Source organism: Camponotus floridanus, unplaced genomic scaffold, assembly GCF_003227725.1.
Source record: "Camponotus floridanus strain SB8 unplaced genomic scaffold, Cflo_v7.5 scaffold134, whole genome shotgun sequence".
Taxonomy (NCBI): Eukaryota; Metazoa; Arthropoda; class Insecta; order Hymenoptera; family Formicidae; genus Camponotus; species Camponotus floridanus.
In genome coordinates, this window is record NW_020229253.1 from 111,298 (window position 1) to 128,230 (window position 16,933).

The 16,933-nt window shown below is 34.7% G+C and overlaps 1 protein-coding gene across 3 annotated transcripts; it reads right to left on the minus strand.

Annotated features, from left to right (window-relative positions):
- Positions 1 to 513: 513 nt before the first annotated feature.
- LOC105250382 (cryptochrome-1) lies at positions 514 to 12,869 on the minus strand. Of its 3 annotated transcripts, none has more exons than XM_011256447.3 (11): positions 7,493 to 7,731; positions 6,698 to 6,931; positions 5,620 to 5,871; positions 5,021 to 5,205; positions 3,368 to 3,624; positions 2,933 to 3,100; positions 2,530 to 2,670; positions 2,026 to 2,177; positions 1,247 to 1,443; positions 1,029 to 1,055; positions 514 to 919 (listed from the first exon to the last, which is right to left on the minus strand). In XM_011256447.3, the coding sequence occupies exons 2-11, from the start codon at positions 6,913 to 6,915 to the stop codon at positions 774 to 776; spliced, it is 1,743 nt and encodes a 580-aa protein (XP_011254749.2). In that variant the 5' UTR covers positions 6,916 to 6,931; positions 7,493 to 7,731; the 3' UTR covers positions 514 to 773. The 3 variants fall into 3 exon arrangements, with proteins under 3 accessions (XP_011254749.2, XP_011254741.2, XP_011254767.2); XM_011256439.3 differs by lacking the exon at positions 7,493 to 7,731 and adding an exon at positions 11,988 to 12,869 and having other exon boundaries at positions 516 to 919; XM_011256465.3 differs by lacking the exon at positions 7,493 to 7,731 and adding an exon at positions 11,988 to 12,868 and having other exon boundaries at positions 518 to 919; positions 3,395 to 3,624.
- Between the last annotated feature and the right edge of the window lie 4,064 nt (positions 12,870 to 16,933).

The window sequence follows — 16,933 nt, forward strand, 5'->3', positions numbered from 1 at the left end:
AAAAGGAAAGAAAGAGAGAGAGTTACTCAGTTGTCGAGTTGCATCGGGAATATGCGACACTTAGGGAAACGGCTCTTCAAGATCCGCGGAGAAGAAGGTAAGTGACATTTCGAGATATTTACATGGAAAGTATCTTTTATACAACGCATGTACTCGCTATTTACAATCATTACTCACAGCCATAAAAATTCGAAATGGCACGGTTGTTGATCAATAATATATTACGCGAGAGGAATATCGTTGTATAGCAAAATGCAAAGTGTTCGTAGTAAACTATTGACACATGCGAACGGTCATTATGTAACGTGTGCTAAATCTGCTAACTGTTAAAATATTCGTTTCTTTTTTTCTGGCTGTTAAAAAAGTAACGCAGTATTCTTTTTCGATTATCTACTATTATCTTTAAATGTCTTATAGTCTTATAGTTAATCCTTAAAAATTATCACCGGAATATAATCAAGAAATGTAATTATAAAAATCGATATATTTTATTTATATATTGAACATGCATAATATTTACTGAATTCGTTGAATTTATTAAATTATAAATAATATTGGAATAAGAATAAATTAAAATAGAAAAGTCATTAACTTAAAAGCAAATGTAATTGGCGCCTCGTCTCTTCGGGGCAAATTAAAAGTTAATCGAACAAATACAAGTATAATTGGAAGATTTTAGTTCCACACTTTTAGTAAAATCCACAAGAGAGAACGTCAACATCACAAACAACACGTTAACGAATTCACTATTAAATCATTATTATCGGCTATCGCTATTGCTGCTGTTGCTGTTGCTGCTGCTGTTGCGCCGAACTAATGGTTTCTATTTTCTGTTCGTTCTCCCGATTCGGCGAGTCCTGCTTCCTCTTCTCCTCATCGGTCTCCTTCGTCGGCGGCGCCAACAATGCATTCAGCAAGCCTTGCATTATCAGTATTATTAACGTAATTTCACACGATTTTACTTTATTACGCGAAGTATGTCACAGGCCGATTAATTATTATTTAATTATCGAAATCAGTTTACTCACCGATGTTCTCTCCTTTGAACGAAGCTCCTAACAAAAAGAAATCTCGATTAAAACACCGTCACAGAAATGAAAAGTAACTTATAAAAATCAACACTATTCTCTTTTCACAAAAAATAGAATCCAATTGATGTAAAATGGTCTGGAATACTCTTCCCTCATCATTTCATCGGGAAAAGAATTTCAGTTTCGTGCGCAAAGAGCCATAGATTTTTACTCACCGCGGTACTTATTCAGCTGCTGGTACACCTGCTTCATCCTTTCGATATTGATACGCGAAGTCTTGTTGTGATTCACCATCGGTAGCGAGTACTCCTTGCCGATGACACATTTGGCGGCGTGTTGTATGCTGAGGGGTGCGTTCCACGGTTCGTGGATATATCGGGTCGGAAAGTTCTTCAGCACTGGCAGGTAGCGTCTAATCGTGTAACAGTACAAATAAGATCGATTTTATCGAGGGAGAGGGTAACCACCCTTTCCACGAGCGTGCAAAGTTATTTACGGGGAAAATTAATGGCAGAAGAAAGTGCGAATAATTTATTTTGTTTGTGCGTGCTCGTCGCACTCTCGTAAAATGTTGAATAATAACGTTATTTCGTAAAAGCATTAATAATCTGATAATCGGATGTTGTCGTCGCCGACGATTTGCCACGATTAAACTTTAATGGAACTAAGCTATTTAACGTTCCATCTATTTCCATCTATTTCGCGGCTAAATTCTACTTCTCGCGGATTCACGCTCGATGCGTTGGAAATTAAGATCAATCAAGATTAAAATTTCCATTAGTCTGGTCATCTCGTGAACGTTAATTTCTGCTCTGATACCATTATATATACACGCTTTTATTAATAAACGTTTTCAACGAGGAGATAACAGACATAAAAGGACATAAGAGATATATAAACGCGCTCATCGAGATTTTTTCGAAATTATTCGCGCTTCTTATTTTAACAAGAATATTAAAAAATATTTTATAATCCTAATCGCGCGATTCGTCACCTGATATAATCGCCGTTTGGATCCGCCTTTCTACCGAATCGTACGGGACAATAGCAATGGAAAAACTGTTGAAAGAATGAACTGCACGACAGCCACATCCACATGCCGGCATTGACGGACCAGTCGGCGTCCAAGAGCAGTTCATCGAACACCTTAAATTATAAAACAAATTCATGGAATAATTAAAAATTAACCCAAACTGTTAAACATAAATATTTTACTATTATTTAATATTAATAATCATGATTTAATAGCTATTTTATCAATTTGTCAAGTAATGAATAGAATAGACCATGATTTATTTGAATCAATTACGTTTAAGCAATTTATTTAATTATTTATTTTTTTGCATTAAACTCAGGATTATTTTATAGGATGCATTTCACGTATTTTTGAAAAAAGAATCTCACATTACAATAAAATTCATGTTAATAACAAGAGCAAACGGATAAAACGGACGCTGCGCGAGGCAATCAAAATGCCAGGCACGTCGCGACATTTTACCTTCATTCCTTCCTCCCATGAGATCCAAAGGTCGCCTCTGGTCAAGAAGCAAGCAACCGCATGTCTGGCCAGATGATGTATCCAACCCTCCTCGCGCAGTTGAGTCATAATCGCGTCGATCCACGGAAATCCCGTCTGACCCTGATGCGAAAAAAAAATTTTACTTCGGCCATTAAGTTTCCGAAATCATGTATGGCAATTTTTCTTTTCTTTAATATAAAAGTTTACAAAGACGTTAATATAAAATAACTTTTTTTTACGAATGATTTCGAAGATCTTCTACTTGATTGTGTTGAGGGAAAATATTCATTATTCACGTTGCAAAAAAAAATCACGACGAGGTGGAGTCTGCTCGCGCAGACGATGTAATTTTTGTCTGTGATTGCGCTTAAAATTCACTCACGTTCGCCCATTTTGCGAGCGCCTCGACGTTCTTGTCCCACGGTATCTGCACGCAAATCGGGTTACCCTGCATGCGGTCGAAATTGGAGTTCTTTGTTGCGGCGCAGTAAAAGAATTCGCGCCAGAGTAGCTGTCCGTGTAATGACAGCGGTGGCACCGCTTTTTTTATCTGAAACAATATTGTTCATACCGGATAGAACTTACTCACTTCTCTCAACATGAAATACGCAATATTATTGATAAAAGATCGACAATTTTCGCTGATGTATGACACCAGTTAAGAAATAAAAATCTCATGTAATTAATTTTCAAAGTTCCAATTATTATCGAGCAAAGGGAAGCGAAGACTCTCGTGTCGCAGGAAAACCACGATACATTTCGCGATACATTCATCGTATTATATCGACGCATCGCAAATGTGTTATCAGCGACTTACAACGATCGGGTTGCAGTCATCTTGTACCTTTTTGTACAGATCGGTGAGCTGGTAGTAAAAGAGCCGTGTGCTGAGACACCCGAATCGCAGATAAGGCGAGAGCCCGGTTTGACTCGGCAGCAAGGACTGCGGCGTCATTTTAGGTCTGCCGAAGCTCGCCACCCACGCCTTCCTCTCGAGGTGACGCTCGAGCCGCGCCAGGGCCTCGCTCTCGCCACCGACCCACACGGGGGGTAGCAGACCCTCCGTGTCGAAGCCTGTAATCACGAAGGAGCAATTAAGAGATATAAAGGCAAGATGTCACGTTACGGATACGAGTTTATTAGATAAAAAAGACGTATGTAGCAAAAGTAATGTTTTTAATATTTCTAATTAAATACAATCATTGACTCGTAATTTCAATATGAAAAAAAACGGATTTTTTGCCCTTTATTGATTAAATAAAATTTCGGATATTAATTACTTTTTAATATTAAATGTCTTGATAATCTAGCTTAGAGAGCTAAAATATTAAGAACTTAAAATATCTACTTTAAGCGCGTAATATTTTAATAACTTAATTACTTGAAGTAAAAATAAAATTCTATTATTTTATATTACTTTCTAGAAGCTTATTACGTAAGAAATTCTGCATTTCATCGTGTAGCACTCAAGGCAAATAGAGATATTTTTATTAAGTAAAAGTCGTTTCAAAATGGCCAAAGAATCCTATCACTAAGATTAAAGTCATGGATATCTAAGACATCTTGAATACAGCGCAACGTTAAGGCAAAGATCTTATTTTTTCTCCGTCCTTCAACTTTGTGAAGAATTATGAAGAAAAGAACTGGAAACCTTCGGAATATGCGTGACATTTGATAACAATAAGAGATAAAAGAATCAAAATGACAGAATAACGAGCGATATTTGAAAGTAAATAACGTAGGGACAGTACGAATAAGCTGTTACACAATGTCGGAGAAAAATTTCAAGATGTTCGTAACATTTGATAAAAACAGTCACTTGAAATAATTAATAATCGATTAAATTTATTTGAGCAATTGAACCGAGAAAAACAATACGAAACATCGGATTGTAACAGGTACTATCGACACGGAATTAATTCGCGTTACACGAGAGAACACCTGATTGCTCCCTTATAGATAACACGTTGCAGCCGTGCAACATTAATGTTGCAGCGGCTAATCTGCTGCGAGTAAATTTTTCATGACAAGTACGATAAACTCATGTTAATCCGTACAACTGCCTAGTCCGGAATATCCTATTTGAAATGCACATCGCATATTATACCTAATTACTGCCGAAATAGCGGTCGAATATTTTGATTACGGATGATTCGAGCTTCTAAAATTGTAATTAAAACTAACAATATCCGAGATACTCGAATTAGTAATAATGACCGATCTTGGATTAATTTGAAACCGATGTTTTTTAAAATAATTTTTTTATTCTTAAGGATCAAAGAAGAGTCCAGTTAAAAAGAAGAGCACAATTGTTAAGTTAAAATTGTGATATTTCTTATTATTTGATCCAAAATTAATGGTGAATTATTATTTCGACGATTTATATGATATATATTATTAAACGAAATAAAAAATTAATTCTGGAATTAAATCTTCTATTATTATTCTTTAGAATAAGATCTTTTCTCACCGAGTTCCTCGAGGGTGGGTACGCCATAATGATCATCGTGGTCATCCTTGAGAGGAGTATAGGCATTACCGATGCAAGCGGCAGTCACTGTTGATACTGGCGGTTCCGGCGGGTTCATACTGGCGACGATATTTTGAAATTGATGATAGGTCAGTGGCGGTTTCCCATTGTTTCTTTCTATGATCCTGAAACGTACGATGAAGATAGAAGATTTTAATCATGAAATAATTTAAGAACAAAACATGGATAATCCTAATGGATATAAATCCTATAAGATTCCTTAGTATTTAAATACAATCATATAGTTGATAAACATTTAGATTTCAGAAAACATGAATTTTTTTCTCATATTTCATAAATATTTTATTAAATAAGATCAATGGGAGAAATTAATTCTTGCAATTTTTTTAAAATTAGATTTTAATTACAATTGTTTAGACTGATTTTATTGCATATGTTTGAATTCTAATTGAATAAATTTTCATTATCTACTAATATTAATTAAATAATTTTATATAATTTCATTATTTATTAATATTAATTAAATTCATTAATAATTCTTATAAATTAATTGGTGTGGATAGGTTTTTTGAACTCACTCATCTAGCTTGTAGAGAGTGTGCGAGACCTTTTGGACCACCGAGATACCAAGTTCCTTACAGAGGGCCGAGATATTATGGTCTCGCACGCGACCAAACGGTTCCGAATCCTCCTCGAAGGTCAGATTTGTCGTGCCCCACTCCTTGAAGAGCTTAGGAAGCGCATCGGCCGGTTGACCGCGGATCACGAACAGACGGGAATTCAGCTTCCTTAGGGAACAGTCGAGATCTTCCAAGCACTGCAGCAGGAACCTGAATCGGACGGATATCGCATAAAAAATTGACGTGTTTAAATGCAATTGTTTTGATAGCCGTAATTTTTTAAAAACCGAAATAATGTTTTAAAATTTATATCAAATAACAAATGTTGACACATTATTTTTTTATAAATTTCTTAAAAAAAAATATCGAAAAAGTGTCATTGAAGAAAAAGAATTATATAAAATGTTCTTGCGACAATTAAGATTTGACATAGTAATCGAGATGACATAAATGTGCCACGCTGTTGTTGACTTATTTTTGACCAATGTCACCGCTAATATCCTCTCTGTCGACTGTGATTCAGTAGGATTATCGACAGCACCTAACCGTAGGATCGTTTAGAAGCCGGTTACATAACGCTTAATCAACATGACAAATGATAGATGATGAGAGCCGCGCTTGAACGTTTGTCGCACTAATGCAACGAGATTGTACGATGCAACGAAGATGTACTGCTTTGTATTGAACACAACCTTGGCTATCGCCATCATTGACAAATTAAACAGTCGTTACTCTCGATCGTCGAATATTATATTCATTTAAATTAAAAAAAAAAATAGGGAGGAAAAAACTCTAAATCTATATTATTGACGTCAATTATTAATATCCAAATATCTAAATTTTCCTTTGCCATCAACATTCATTCGCAACAAGATTGAAGCAAGAATAAAGCAAATCGACGTAGAAAGATTTTATCGATTGCATGTTCCAACAAGATAATGTATGCTTGATGTCTGATCGCATTAGTTTTACTTTTTGTAGATAGTCTCAGTCTCTATTTCGTGCGACTCCGCGAAATATATCGGCGGTCGCTCACCTCCATTTATTGATGCCGACATTGGTGCTTCCGGCGAACCAGGGGTCCAGCACAAAGACGCACCGGAAAGTGGACGCCCCCGCAAGACCCTCCTTCAACGAAGGGTTGTCGTGCAGCCGGAGTCCCTTACGAAACCAATGAACCGTATGCTTCCTGCCATCGCCTCGGACACCCGATGCCACCCCCTGAACCATTTCGTTGTTACTACTTCCTGTCATCTTTCCTCAGCGCACCCTTCGAGAAACGCACAATCTTAATTAGTTTATTCGATACATTTGGAAAATTCCATTACTGTTCCATTCGCAGTAAAATGAAGGAATGTTTGCACAGAGTGTTTTAGGAATCGTATGTGAATTTTTTTCAGGTATTTGCTGTCGAATTGATGTGGTTATTTTTTTTTAATCGATTACTTAAAATTAAAATTACTTAAAATTAAAAAAAAAATAGTCTTGTCTGATCATTCAATCGCAATGCTATACATTTTTATTAGAATCAATTACATTCCTAAGGTATGATTTGCCATTGCATGATTAATATAATTTTCCTCAATTAACATCTAACATATATAAAAAAAAATTCTCGAAGATGTGTCTCTAGGGAACTAGAAATTTAAAAAGTGAATTGATTTGACTCTTTCGCTATAAGATTTTCTCTCGATTGCCGTAGATCAGTGCGAAAAACGCATGTCTTGAATTTCTACGCAACATCTCGAAAGGAGATGTGAGGGTGTTCGAAGCCCAAAGAAAAGTACGGCGTGGCGCAAATCAATCCCCGTGGGAGTCCTTTTAACTGTACCTTCAGACGTTCCCCGTCACGTAACACGTGTTAAAGGGTCTGTCTTCCCTTTCGCTGTTAAGCTGGAAAAATAAAAGTCGGTTCGACCTTGCGGTTGGAAGCTTCCTGCTCTATCCTGACTACGCATCGTGCGGAAAATTCGATTTTCTCAGATGTCGGATTTATTTCTGTAGCACATGCTCGAAGAAGGCAATGCTTTGATTGGCCTATTCTGATTTGACGTCTTATCATCCGGGGATGAAAACAATTATTAGCGTTTTGATATTATTTATTTTTTATACCTTTTAAAATATTATTAATTATATCTAGAATTATTTAAAATTATTTATTATATCTGGAATTTTGATAATATTTTTCTTTTATTTGTAATAGGACAATAATTTTGGTTTTTTTCTCAGATTAAGAGATATTGTCTTTCCGAATAATTGGTGATAACTAAATTTCTCCTTGTGAAACGAACAAACTTATTTTCGTAATGATAGGAATCGATTGAGAGCTTTTATCATTTATTGGAGAAAATTTTGATAACCCAATTTTCTAACAATTCCTTGGCACATTCTATTTTTATACTCGCGATATACAGTTTTGCACTCTTCGCACTGTCGCGAAACTATCGCAACAATGAAGTTTTGTCGATGAATTATACGACATCGCGAACTTTATTGTTAGCGAAATTAACATATCCATTATACGTGAGCGCCAGATCAAAGTTTACTTAAGATATGTAAAATTTAATTTTTTGAAAAATCTGGCTTTTTTTCGATAAGCGTTAAGCGCAAGAAGCAACGAGAGACAAAGAAATTTAAAATAATCACCGATTTGAATAATCAGACTTATTCAGTTTCATGGAAATAAATTTTCCTTTCTCAATCTATTTGGCCTTCATGAAAACATAAAATGTTACATTTTGCAATTGCATTTGCGCAAGTTCCTTTTCTCTTTTTCTCTCTTTCTTTCTAAATAATGTCGATTTATTATTACACAGATAAAGGAAAGATTATTCTTTCGCAAGACAAACGTAGTCAGTAGTTGCTTCCGGTGCCAAGAAAAATCTCTGGCTACGCGATCGCCGTATCTCGCGAGATCGAACGAAATTTCAAACGCGGGACCGCCCCCCGTGACACACGTGGTCGCGGTTGATTTCCCTGGCAACCGAAGAGATAGAGCGACACAGGTGCATTAATTTTATCCCGCGGGCACATTTATATCTGCTGCGCCAGTGGCGTACTAACAGGCCAACAAGAACAGAAATATCTCCAAATTCTCCAAACATTGATTTTATCTCCAGTCTTGATCAGTCTTTCCCTTCATTAAAAAAAAATTATATTTTCTTTAGCGAACATTTTTCACATAATTTTCTTCTTTTATTATTAATCGTTCTCTTTCTCCACATACTAATTAAATTATTATTAATTTCTCTCTCTCTCTCTCTCTCTCCATATTTTAATTAAATTATTATTAATTTAATTAGTATTTAATTATTATTAATTTAATTAGTATGGAGAGAGAGAGAGAGAGAGAGAGAGAGAGAGAGAGAGAGAGAGAGAGAGAGAGAGAGAGAGAGAGAGAGAGAGAGAGAGAGAGAGAGAGAGAGAGAAATAAAGAGATGAAGATAAAACAATTTATTATTCCGCGGAGCAAACGCCGTTAGCGGAGCAAGATAATCAAGATCGATCCTTTGAAGTTTCCCTATTGACGGGGGTTGGGGAGAAGGGGTGACCCGAATGTTGGTTACGCTACTGCGCTGCATCCCGTTGCGAACTCCGTTGTATGTCTGTCGTTTTCCTGCAACGGTAGCGAAACCGCTCGAGAGATTAGCCCTTAGACATACGAGGGCTATCTTTTGGCGCGTTATTCATGAGCCGAGGGGATCAACGCGCATTTTGCAGTAATTTATTGCGGAATTCATTCCGCCTGAGATACACACACATACTTATACGTGGACCGCAAGAGGACACATACATGGGGTGCACGTATATCGACGTGCATCGATAGTGTTTTTTGGAGCGTCTTTAATAAATTACAGAAGGTAGAACTGAATTGAATTTATGCGAACTTTTCTTGCTCTTGTAATGCAAGCTTGCCAGAAAATAGTGATTATACACATTTGAAAGCTTGATAATAAAATGAGGCTCGAGACGTCTGTCTTGTTTCGTCTTTATCTACTGGGTGATCGAAATGCCAGCTCGCTCAGCGATTGACCTGCATCGTTGTAAAGACTGACAATTTTACTATGGATTAAGGATTATTTTACGAACCGATACAAATAATTCGACTTTGTTATATTATTACCGAATGAAATACTTCGACATTTTGACTCGTCCATCTTAACTCTTCTTAAAGTCTGATATTGTATTATAGTTACACGTTTCACTACGGAGCAATATAATCAAAATTTATCGTTCCTTAATGGAATTATCCTCTTGTTCTTCGGACAAGTTCTCCTGAGAAACTTCTAATAAAACCAACATGCCAACACGATCGTTCGTCGCTTCGATCCTGTTTGCAGATGATCGTCAGTTCACGCAGAGTCATAATAGTTTCCCGATGAAATTCATTTTAGACAAAAAATCACGCAAAAGAAAAACTTCGATCCTGACGCACACATATAATTAGAATGCAAAAGACTCGTTTCATGACTGCGTTGCAAGATTTTAGCTTCGATTTTTCGAGAGGCAAGCATTCTGATCGAAAGAGCCCCGCATATTTGTGTATGTTATATTAAAATGAAGGTACATCGAATTTTAAGAGAGCATAGTCTTGAAATATATTCCAAGAGTATAGTCTTGGAATATATTCTTACGAGGACGAATTTTATCATTGCACTTGTGTCACTGCATCGCGTTAATTATTCACGTAGACCATGCTCGGCATAAACATTACAAAGTATCCCGATAATATTCTCGATGGTTGAACATACTTTGAAGCATGCAACTTCTTAGGATCGAAAAAGTTGCATTTAACATCGTCAGTCAACGATTATGGACACGAGAAAAAGATATAAAAAAGATATACAAGAAGCTCGTATGCATAAATAAAAATAAAAATGCACGATATCATGTTTGTCGTGAAGCAAACGTGCTGATATAATTGTCCTTTCTTCGACTTAAAGTATGATGTAAGCGAAGCATACATGTAATATCGATGAAACAGCATTTCGGCGAAAAAAAGAAGTAATTTTATCCCGAAGTAAGCGCAAAGGATTTAATAGAGTCAGAATTTTCTGTAGTATTTATTACGTAAATTTTATCAACCACCTGTGGCATCGCTCGCGTGCTGTCGCGTAATAAATAATTTTTCACAAATGAACGCGAAATTTTACAATTATTTAACCCTCTATTTATTTGCATGCGCCGCTTGTTGTTTTTATTTTCCACTTTTTCATTAATTCTCGATTGCCCATTAATTTTTTATATTATTGATGATTATATTCACGTTTTATTCCACCGAACGAAATCAGATTGTCCTGTGCGTTTTGCACTCGTAAATTCGCTTATCTATTCAGAGATATAGAACGTCCGCACGTTCGCAAGAACATCGTTAACGTCGTTCAGACATCGCTCAGAAGACGTTTGTCGAGTTATCGAGAACGATGCTGAGAGAGGAAATTCGACACGACCATCGTTTCTAGAGCTAAACTATCGCATTGCAGGCTGATGGATCATGTTTAGCCACAACGACATGACATTGACTAAATATGTGTTCCGCATTTCATTTTCTGTGACAAAACGTCGCCGACGTATCACGACGAATTTCGGCAAATCCTTGTAAGCGTTAATTGATAAGGGTCGAGAGGATGCGGGGCCATTTGGAAACTTGTTGGATAGATGAGTTAATAAGTTAACCCTTAGGGAGACAGCTGAACACCTGTTTCTGATTTCAAATCAATTCGTATGCGATAAATAAAAGGGAAGAAAAAAAGGAAGGATAAGGTTTCCATAACATTGTCAAAATTAATTATTCCTAAATTAATCGAGAATCTCTGATAAACTTTTGATAACGATTTTGCGTGACATCTACGTGGATATTAATTTCGCGAAAGGTGATTAATGTATTGTACACCGTGTATATTAATTATTCATCAATCATTCTGTCGATTTATGTATTCATCTTATTTGAGTATATCTTTGAACTGAAAATAAACTATTTTTAAACATATATACATCTTGTTGTAGATTAATTTAGTCAAAAAGAGCAAATATATAGAATTCTTTAGAGACTTTTAATGTTAATTTTTAACTGTTAATTTTTCACAGGTTAAAAAGTTTTTGAATTTCAAATAATTAATATTCATGGAAATTAAATTTATGAAGAAATAAAATTTGTCAAATCATTTCTCCTTCAGATATTTAAATAGTGTTCACGCATATATAATATATAAAGAGATCTTTATATATTATGTGCGGAAGAGAGGACTCCTTACACAATTTTTAGTCGTTCAAATACGAGTTTCGAGAACGCTATAAGGCATCGCATACATTACTTTCTCTCTTACTTTGATTGAAATTGGTGAAAGCGCACTGGATTAGAAAGAGACCAGCTGACGCTGCAATTCACTGCAATCCGATGCAATAATCCGCGGAGCGACTAATGGAAGAGACAAGTCGCTGCGGAAAAAGCTCTTTTTCTCAGCCAACAAAGTGCGAACAGCGAATTCGCGAAGCGTGCATCATTGCGATTTTTTACCGATATGATTATCGTGCAGTTCTTTCGATCAGTTTCCGAATTAAGAATACGTTCGAGAAATTAATCAAAGAATTATAAATTAACGATGATTCACACACATCAGTCGACCATCATATCGATGACATCGTCACAATTTCATATCACCGAGTTGAAAATTCACTGCGTAGTTTTGCGAAATTTTACAAACAGTTTTCGATTCGTCGACGCTTCTCACTCGATGTCCAGAGTTTCAATTAAATTAAATCAAATTAAATCAACGACGACAATTCATTCACGATACTCGCTAATCATTACGTCCACAAATCACATCGTCAATCTTGACGTATCGCCAAATGCATTTCCCTTGTGTCACTTTAGTTACGGCATTAATTCTCTTAATTATAAAAATGATAGGAAACACAATCGAACGTTAACATAAGAATGTCACTGGCAATGATCGCGAACTTCGCGATTTCACGAAGCGTGATAACAAGTAAGATTCACAGACGATCGTTCTAGTGGCGTGCACGATTGCACCGATTTTGTATTTATTTCTTTTCCTTTTTTTTTTTTTAATTTCACGCAACTACGAGAATGGACGCGACGAAAAGCCACACCGCACCGTGCTAACAGTCGATCGCATATGCGAACGCATTAGTCGAAGGAGATAGATGGACGAGGGGGCAGCGTGCAGAGGCACGCAAAGGCGAGCGAGCCACGCCGAGTGCAACGTGACCGTCGGATCCGCGCGAGTCACGTGGTACCGCGGTCACGTTGCAGCCGCCGTGGCTGTCGAGAGTGCAACCTCTCGCTTTCCCCCCTCGAGTCTGCCCGAGGTCGTCGGTCGTTTTCTATTCCTCACTTCGTATTCTCTTATCTAAAATCCTCGAAGACGCGAGATACATATTTGGAGTCTCTCTAACGTATCTCCCCTCGCTGCCCCCGCTTCTCTGAACGAGAAGATATCTGAAATTGCAGATGAACTTTTGAAAAATTTCAGGCAATCCATCGATTATCCAAATATTTTTTGTTTCTTTCTTGAAGTGATTTGCCAGAACTCATATTTAGGAATGTATAGATATAAGCAACTTTTTTGTTTTTCGGATAATTACATATCGGCTTTAAAAATTTGTATTTTATTTTCTAGTTGTGCTTACATTGAAAAGTTGCGATGCATGATCTCTCGTATTTTCGTTAAAGCGAATCCAAATTCGCATTAGATGATCTATTTTTTTAAATGAGATCTTAATATTACATATATTTTTTAATAAATCTATTTCAGTAGACCTTTCAAGTTTCTTCTCAATGTTATGCATCTTTTTGTTGCTCGATGAATGATGTTAATATATTTTGCGTAATTACTTGTACTTATCGATGTAAAGCACCGGATTATAGAACGAAGTTGTTATTGATTTCACTTGCGTAACAAATTTGTGTTTGATTAAAATAGGCTTCGTATATTAAATGAAATATGAATTTAACTATTCATAGCGCGACTCATCGATCTAACAATTTATTGCGTGATTCATTGAAAATTTGCCGTTCTCTTCTTTTTTAATTGCAGAGGCAACAATACTGTTCTCTAAATTAATTATAATTTAATTATAATGATAAAAATAAATAAGAATAAATTTATCTAAAATTTTAAAGTTTTTTTATACAAATAATTATCTAAAAATATTCAAATATACATGTATTGTATTCCGTTATCATTACATATCTTGAGTTAGTTAAGCATTACTTCTACATTTCATGCATTTAATATTTGCAATTTAAAATTTAAGAAATATATCATTAACTGTATGGTTAATTAAAAAAGTGTATAAAAAAGTGTATAAAGGTAAAAAATTCCTCTACGATTTCAAATATATACACATGATCTTTTAATTATTTCAAAGTTAAAAAATTGTACTTCATATTGAAAAATAAAGATAAAAAACATTATGACATACATGTATATTGGAAATTACACATTAATTTTATGGAAAATATTTAAAATATATAATATCTAAATATGTATAATTTTATATATATGTAAAACACAACATTATCTATAAATATCTCTTCTTGGTGAAGAACAAAAAAGTATATTCACAAAAAATTGATTCAGAACTTTTTATCTTTGCATAAATTTTTCAGAATATGTTCATGATCAGTAATAGATTGATTATGAAATAAAATTCAATCGCATATCGATTCGCGAACTATTATTTTCTATATATCTGTTGCCCTATATGTACTTTTAGAAATAATTACATCTCGTCTAAAAGTGAACAAGTTTGTAAAGCAATAGTCTCAAGATGATTACATTGCACAGACAGAATGATGATGAATCTCACGATATCGTTCGATAATTATTGGGCGTATCTAGGAGAAATATAATCAAATTACGAGAACAATGTTGGATTCGCGCAATTATTTACAAACAGAGTCTATATAATTCGCGCGAAGATATCAGACGTAATGAAGTTCATGGAGAAATAATATGGGACGGAACATAATGCGCGAACATTAGTTTGCTATTTCGCGACGATGACGCAACAAGAGTTAGCGCAAGCTATCGCAATTGTTGCTCTGGCCAGTTATTACGAGAAAATTACATATCTTTCTGTTTCTTTCAGGCGATTCTGTTTCAAGTTTATTTTTTGTTCTTTATCGGTGAAAGTGATAATGAAATTATTATTTGCTATTAGATACGGAACAGTTACACAGTAATACTAGAATTATCTTCTTCTTCTTCATACATTTTTTTTTTACTTTATAATACTAGATTACAAAGTCTCACACATTATCAAAAGACGCGTGACATAATCTCTAAAAAAAAAAAAATATTTTTATAAGAAATACTATACATAAGAAACACTATCACATATTTGGATTCTCAAAATGATTGCTTCTATTATCAAAAATATTTGGTAAATTATCTATTTATTTTTAAAAATCATAAATTATTTAAAGAGAGCGAGATAATACTTTACTCACACAAATTAAAATTGTAATAGGAAGTATTAATAACAAAAATAAATATTGAATTTTTGAAAATACAATTTCGCACGGTTGCTTCGAATATTGCATAACTTACACTCCTTATGCTTATTTCATGTATCATAGATAGATTCTCTTCAATGTTGCAAAGATATTGTTGTAACTTGCTACGATTCATTGCATAAGAAAGAATTTACCTCAGCGATATCCTTGACCGAAATTATGCATATTTTAATTGAAGTTTTTATCGCATACAAGATAAGCGAAAATTATGATATACACACATATGCACACGTATATTATAATTTTTGCAGAATCATATATATGGCTTTAATTTTTGCAAAGATAATATTAATGTAAATAACTTTTCCGTAACAAAAGATCATTAAATCTGTCATCTCATAAGAAATTTTAGTTAAAAAAATGTTATTAAAATATATTCTATTTATATCCTTATTGCACTTATATAAAAAGTTGTTTAATTATTTCAAAAAAGATTAATGACAAATCGTAATCGATAATACTTTCCATTTTTTCACATAGAAGCGGAAAATGTCTCATTTGCATATTGCAAATAGACACAAGAGAGAGAAAGAGAGATAACTCTTAGAATAATTACAGTCCTATTTATTTGTTTTCACATATAAAACAAGAACGTATCAAGAAGAACGGATGGTACGATTGCGATTTTGCGAAGGCTTCCCGTTGCTCTTGCTACATCTTTTATCGCGAAATCACACACTCACACACACACACACTATATATATATATATATATATATATATATGCATGTATGTGTGTGATATGTGTGTTGTGTGTGACATAATATAAAAATGACTCTTCCTAAAAATCCATAATGAGTATCTCCGTTTCGTCCGGAGTTATAGAATACGCTTGCTTTAATCTCTCGATGCTCTCTACTTATTTATTATCAATACGTAATAATATTCGACACTATCCTGTAGAAGTCGCTCTCTATAACTAAATATCTTCTCTATACATTTTCTATGCTTTAATTTCATATATAAATTTCATGCGCTTTTTTTACATTATATATTCTCATTAGATTAGTTTATAACATAGTGATTCTGTAACCATATTCATCTCCTTTTCGCAACCATTCATATATGCATTATACACATTAAACGTATTCATGCAAAATACGCTATATATTTATACTTAAAATTTATATAGAGGAAAAAAAATAATTGAAAGACTATCTCTGCGACAAGCAGAGAATAACGAACGTTTCGTGCACATTTTCCTTTTAACAACGAATACAATATTCCAATATACGAATATTCCAATTAAATAAACTGACGAATAGAAAAAAATATGGAAGGCGAGAGCGATAAAAACACATTCTCTCACCGCAATCGTTTTATGCGTCCCTTTGTTGCTCCCCGCTTATTCCGAGCTAACGAGGAAACTTTCGGAAGCCTCTTCGAGTTTTGCAAGCTCCTCGCGAATTTGTCGTAGACCAAGAAATGAAAGACCATCATCTCTTTTATTTTTTAACTGGCCTAGGGAAAAAAATATCCGAGTTAATTAAAGCCGTTTCGCCTTCGAAGTCTTAGATGGTTAGGGAGATATCCGAATAGTTTCCTCGTCATCATCTGCGCTTGTATTGTATTATTTTTTATATAAAGATATCTGCTATGATTTAAAAATCTCTCTTCTATCGTGACAATTAAAATGAGGGAATTATGATTACAATGCAATCGTTCCTCGTTGTTTTGCTAACTCAACGGAAAACATTCTTGCGATTTATGATCGAAATAATATAACAAC

Coding starts and splice junctions, on each gene's coding strand:
- LOC105250382 (XM_011256447.3), bottom strand. CDS start 6,915: ATGACAGGAAGTAGTAACAACGAAATGGTTCAGGGGGTGGCATCGGGT. Junction 5,872..6,697: donor GTCGGCATCAATAAATGGAG/GTGAGCGACCGC, acceptor CGTCCGATTCAG/GTTCCTGCTGCAGTGCTTGG. Junction 1,056..1,246: donor GCAGCTGAATAAGTACCGCG/GTGAGTAAAAAT, acceptor TCTTTTTGTTAG/GAGCTTCGTTCAAAGGAGAG.